A 6,000-nucleotide genomic window follows, 5' to 3' on the forward strand; every position below is an offset into this window, starting at 1 on the left:
TTCACCAGGCATTCACACTTAGGTCATCACACTGGGTTTCCATTCCCCAGCAGCTCCATCAAACTCATATTTCCATTCTCCTCTCAACCCTCCTAATAATTCATTTTCCAGTCATGGTAGTGTGTGTGTATGGGAGCGTGTGTGAGTGTGCGCGTTTATATAAGTGTCTTTGTGTGTGCGCGTGTGTGTATACATATATATAAATACACAGTTACACAGTAAATGTATACTGCATGTTGAGTGTGTACATGTACATGATTGTGTGTGTGTGTGACCCACTGGAGCAGTGCTGTATGGCGGTTGCCCCGGTGACCGTGGTGGTGCCGTAGAAGGGACAGGAGAGGCAGTAGGAGCGTCCGTGCTCAGGCTGGTAGTAGTCCCTGGGACACGGGTAACAAGGCACCAGGCCCGTCCTGGAGAAGTGACCTGCCGAGCACGGCACTGTGGGGGGGAGGGGGGGAGAGGAGGGGAGAGGGGAGAGGGGAGAGGAGGGGAGGGGAGGGGGGAGAGGAGGGGAGAGGGGAGGGCAGTGGGAGAAGAGTAGTGGATTTAATACATTTTCCAACCTTTTTTCCCTCTGTGTTCTGAGTTATATACTGCAGCAATATTTTCCAGGCATGTCCAGTCATGTTCACATGCCTCTCTGAAGGATCAGTGAGTTCAACCTTTTAGAATACCGGTACTGTTACTAACAGCAGCTATATATATATATATATATATATATATATATATATAACTATATATAGTGTAGTTGTGTGGTTGGAATCTAGCTCTGTCTCTCTCCCTCTCTTTCTCCCTCGTCCTCGCTCTCTCTCCCTCTCTTTCTCCCTTGTCCTCGCTCTCTCTCCCTCTCTCACCTCCACACTCGGTGTCGTCCACGGCGCCCCTGGTGACGGTGGAGGTGTGGTCAGGACAGGGCAGACAGGCCCGGGAGCCGAACCCAGGCTGGTAGTGACCCAGCGGGCACGACTCACACGTCTCCAGCCCGTTCCTCGAGAAACCTCCAGGCTTGCACTGCGCTGCAACACACACACACACACAGACAGACAGAGACACACACAGACACACAGACACACCCAGGCACACACACACACACACCCACACACACAGAGACACACACACAGGCACACACAGGCACACACAGGCATGCAGGAACGTGAAAGTTGGAATTCATAATGCACACTGCAGTGACAATACGTTGGACGATGTGTTGTGTGTGTGTGTTTACCTCTGCACTCTGCTTGGCTGCGTGAGTGCAGGTAGGGGGTGGAGAAGGCCTCCGGACAGGTCTTACACTCCGTCTGCCCCTCCTGGTCCTGGAAGGACCCCCTCCAGCAGCTCTCACACTCCCCAAACTCCAGAGAGTAGTAGGTCCCTACCGGACACTGGACTGGAACACACACACATACACACAAACACACACATACACGAACACACAGACATACACATAACCAAATGGAACTGTGCACCATCTTCTCATGACCCAAGAATACAGTAAAAAATAAAATAAAATATATACAGCATGCGTAATCAGACATCATGCTCCACTCACCACACATCCTGCCCTTCAGGACAGAGCCGGGCCGGCAGAACAGTGCCGCCCGCCTGCTCTCCAGGGACTTGGGGTCGGACACGATCATCTCCGACGCCACGCGGAACGAGGACAGCGGCTGCTTGCTCAGAGTTCGCTTCAGCCGATTGGTCAGCTGCTCCAGGGTGCGCAGCAGCCTCTTCTGATTGGCCACCTCCACCGAGTCGTTCCTCGACGTGGGAAGAGGGATGGTTGCTGGGGACCACAGACAATCAAGGGCAATCCACAGTGAAGAGCAGCATGGCATTAAGAGTGTTGTACTAAGCAATGACAGGCATGCCCAAAGCCCAGTGATAAAGCCAGCGGTGAAGCACCCACAGATCCACAACACTTCTCAGTTGTACTGAGTATGTGTGACTGGGGGCCAGGAACTCCAGCCTACCGGTGATGTTGAAGAGGATCTGGATCTTCTGGTCCCGCATGGGCCCGCTGGGGAGCTTGCGTTGCCTCTTGGCGCGGTAGCGAGCCGTACCGGTAGCGGTGCCAGCACCGCGGGCGTCCTGCTGGAGGGGGGCGCGCTGCTGGTCGGGGGCAAAGCCGGTGTCAAAGTAGGCATAGTCCTGACCAGCCTGAGGGCTTCTGTTACCCCACCCCCCTGGACCTGGGGAAGGAGGAAGAGATAGAGATAGAGAGAGAGAGAGAGAGAGAGAGAGAGAGAGAGAGAGAGAGAGAGAGAGAGAGAGAGAGAGAGAGAGAGAGAGAGAGAGAGAGAGAGAGAGAGAGAGAGAGAGAGAGAGAGAGAGAGAGAGAGAGAGAGAGAGAGAGAGAGAGAGAGAGAGAGAGAGAGAGAGAGAGAGGGAGGGAGGCGGTCATGGAGGGAAGAGATGGTTAAAAACAGACATTTAAGAAAAATGATCCTCAGAAAAAAGATCCTCATCAAGAAACGACCACGACAGACAACAAACCACAGAAACTTCTGTCCGACTCCAGAACGTGTGATGATCTTACCGATGGCGAATCCATTCTCATAGTCGTAGTTGTACTCCAGACACTGGCCCTGTGACATCACCTCTAGTTTACAGGCGATATCTTCACTGCTGCACATGGTGGGGAGCTGTGAAAGACATGGAGTTATAACTGTGTGTGTGCATGTGTGTGTGTGTGTGTGTGTGCATGTGTGCATGTGTGCATGTGTGTGTGTGTGTGTGTGCATGTGTGTGGGTGCTGGTTCTTACCACTCCCTCCAGTTTAGAGTTGAACTCTCCAGCGAAGGACTTAACCAGGTCCAGGTCGTCACAGCGAGAAGCTTTGAACAGCATCTCAAAGGGCTTGATACCATGGTTGGCAACACGGATCACTAAGACACACACACACACGTTTACGTTTTATAAGGATGTTTCACTGGAAGAGCTCACAGTCAGTTTGTGAAAAAGCGAATGGAGAAAAGATTGTAGAAGGAGAAAGTGGAGTGATAGAAGCGGTACTCACGGGAGCAGTCGGGTCTCTCTGGGGAGGGCGCTGGCTCCCACATCCCGTTGTAAGCGCAGACGTAGCTGTGCACTGCATCGTGGGTAAAGCTGTAGCCCTCGTTACAGTACAGGGTACAGTTGACCCCCTCCTCCTCCTCCGAGCAGACAAACTCCCCGTTCAAGGGCGTGAACGGCTGGTGGCACGCCGTCCCTACGGCAACACACACACACGGACACACACACGGACACACACACACACAGACACACACACACACGGACACACACACACACACACGGACACACACGGACACACACACGGACACACACACACACAGACGGACACACACACAGACGGACACACACACAGACGGAGAGGGTTCACGACTTAGGAGAGGTAAGGGCAGAGAAAAGGAGAGGTTTAGGAACAGATCTAGTGGGTTAGAAAGAGAGGGATGAGAAAAGAGGGATAGGAGGAGAGGAAGAGGCAGTTATGATGAGAGGAAGAGAAGAAGGAAGAGAGGTAGACAGAACAGAGAGGTATTGAGTCTGCGGGTGTTATTCTGCACACAGACTCTGGAAGACTGGGCCACAACAAGTGGCTACAGAGCACTAAGAAGGCTAGAGTAGTCAACTACCTATCTCATCGGTGTTTTACTCTCTCTCAATGTGTTCCCCCTCCCTCTCCCTCTCCCTCCCCCTCTCTCCCTCTCTCCCTCTCTCCCTCTATCTCTCTCTGTCCTGGTACCTTGGACAGTGATGATGAGGTCACAGGTTCGGTTGTTGCCGGCGGCGTCCGTGCCGGTGTACTGGACGAGCGTCTCTCCCACCAGGAACAGGGAGCCGGGGGCATGACTACCGCTCACGTTCACACGCCCGCCTGGCAACAACAACAACAACAACGTTGGGAAGAAACACCCAAGAAAGTCAAGTTTACTGGACGTTCACTCTTCTGATGAAATTATAAGCCAACAAAGGGGTTTAACCGCATCGTAAGTTTTATTACAGATTAATGAATTCATGTATTATTAATTGGATGTGATATATAGGGGCGAGTTACATTCAAGCAGATTGGGATTGGATCTATACCAAGGTGCAATACATGACATAAAAAAGGACACTATGTCAGGTGGCTGAGCGGTTAAAGAATCGGGCTACTAATCTGAAGGTTGCTGGTTCGATTCCTGGCCGTGCAAAAATGATGTTGTGTCCCTGGGCAAAGCACTTCACCCTACTTGCCTCGTGGGGAATGTCCCTGTACTTACTGTAAGTCGCTCTGGATAAGAGCGTCATGTAAATGTCAAAACCTTTTGACCAGCAGAGGGCAGTGTGGTGTCATTTGTCCCATCTAAGGTTGCATGAGTCACTGGTGTTAAACCAAAAAAGTTATTTTAAACCGGGACATGTCCACACATGCTAATGGCTGGTGTGGTCATCACGTGGCACCAGAATCATAATAATTATAACCCGGGCACAGAGGGGGTAACTGCTACTGTCTGGACAGGGAGAGAGAGAGAGAGAGAGAGAGAGGGAGAGAGAGACAAAGAGAGAGAGAGAGAGAGAGAGAGACAAAGAGAGAGAGAGAGAGAGAGAGAGAGAGAGAGAGAGAGAGAGAGAGAGAGAGAGAGAGAGAGAGAGAGACAGAGAGAGAGAGAGAGAGAGAGAGAGAGAGAGAGAGAGAGAGAGAGAGAGAGAGAGAGAGAGAGGGAGAAAGAGACAGAGAAAGGGGAGGTAGAGTAGGCGGCACCCCCCCTGGTCTCCCTCCAGCCTTCCATCTTCTCTGCCACCTGGTCTCTCCCCCTCTCTGCCCCCTGGTCTCTCTCCCCTGGCCTCCCCTCTCTGCCCCCCTGGTCTCTCCCCTGGCCTCCCCTCTCTGCCCCCTGGTCTCTCCCCTGGCCTCCCCTCTCTGCTCCCCTCTCTCCCCCTCTCCACCCCAGACAGACACCCAGAAGGGCCTCCACCGTCCCTGCCCGGCTGACACACGTCTGGTGGAGCCTGGGCCTGGTGTCTCCCCAGCCTGTCTGCTAAATATAGCCCAGCCCAGGGCCCTGGGCGTGGGCATGGAAAAATCCACCCTGCTGGTGCTGACGTGGGAGCCCCCTCCAGAGTGACGTCACGGGGCTGCGGTGAGGCCGCAAGGCCGTGTTCCTGGTCGTCTGCTCACGGGCATATGAGCTGCAGAGTGTGGGAGAGAGGGGAGGCAACTCTGGAGGGGGACTGTGTGTGTGTCTGTGGGTACACATGCGCATGCATGCATGCGTGCGTGCGTCTACATGTGTGTGTGCATGTATGTGTGTGTGTGTGTGTCTACGAGTGCATGCATGCGTGTGTGTGTGTGTGTGTGTGTGCATGTGTGTGTTTGTATGCGTGTGTGTGTTTGTGTGCGCATGATGTGTGTCCATGTTGGTGCATGTGTGCTTGCATGTACACAAACTGCAGGTGTTACAATACGAACTAGTTGGAGAGTGTCTACGTCTAATTGTGCTGGTACAATGTCAGTACTGTCAGAAGTGTAAGAGTTGCAGAAGCCTAACAGTTTAAGTACTGTACTTTAAGTACTGTACTTTAAGCTGTGAGCTGGAGGGCTTCTGGTCTACTTGAAGTTAGGGAGTAGGATGACTGTTGAGGTCATTACATTCCCACGGTGCAGAGTTCCTAGTAGAATACCTGCAGTCTAGCTCATCTGTGTAGCAGTTGAACCACACCCGTCTGTATAAGACTGGTCTAATGGCACTAACACACACATTAGTCTCTTTGTCTCCCTCTCTCTCTCCCTCCCTTCCTCTCACACCCATCCGTTCCACCCTCTCCTTTTCTTTTCATTCTGTCTTTTCTCCGGTCTCTGTTTGAATGTCTGACCGCTTTTTTGGTGAGGGAGGAGAGGTGGGGAAGAAGAGGTGCAGTCTGGGTAGACGCATACCTGAGTTGTCGGAAAACTCCGGAATCTCCCACACCACCTCCGTCCGGATGTCTGTGGCCTGGAAAGTGGGCGGCGACCGGCAC

The 6,000-nt window shown here is 52.7% G+C and overlaps 1 protein-coding gene across 3 annotated transcripts in view; it reads right to left on the bottom strand.

Annotated features, from left to right (window-relative positions):
• The window catches only part of svep1 (sushi, von Willebrand factor type A, EGF and pentraxin domain containing 1), a 29,589-nt gene extending 23,595 nt beyond the window's left edge, over positions 1–5,994 (bottom strand). For all 3 annotated transcript variants that reach the window (XM_062449391.1, XM_062449388.1, XM_062449389.1), the window contains exons 1-10: positions 5,918–5,994; positions 3,746–3,877; positions 3,020–3,211; positions 2,767–2,888; positions 2,540–2,645; positions 1,974–2,192; positions 1,553–1,786; positions 1,229–1,390; positions 858–1,019; positions 280–441 (exon numbers count right to left, since the gene is read on the bottom strand). In XM_062449391.1, the coding sequence (XP_062305375.1) occupies positions 280–441; positions 858–1,019; positions 1,229–1,390; positions 1,553–1,786; positions 1,974–2,192; positions 2,540–2,645; positions 2,767–2,888; positions 3,020–3,062 (1,210 nt within the window). In that variant the 5' untranslated portion in view covers positions 3,063–3,211; positions 3,746–3,877; positions 5,918–5,994. The remainder of the gene's footprint in view (positions 1–279; positions 442–857; positions 1,020–1,228; positions 1,391–1,552; positions 1,787–1,973; positions 2,193–2,539; positions 2,646–2,766; positions 2,889–3,019; positions 3,212–3,745; positions 3,878–5,917) is intronic.
• Positions 5,995–6,000: the final 6 nt, after the last annotated feature.

Source organism: Osmerus eperlanus, chromosome 23, assembly GCF_963692335.1.
Source record: "Osmerus eperlanus chromosome 23, fOsmEpe2.1, whole genome shotgun sequence".
NCBI lineage: Eukaryota > Metazoa > Chordata > Actinopteri > Osmeriformes > Osmeridae > Osmerus > Osmerus eperlanus.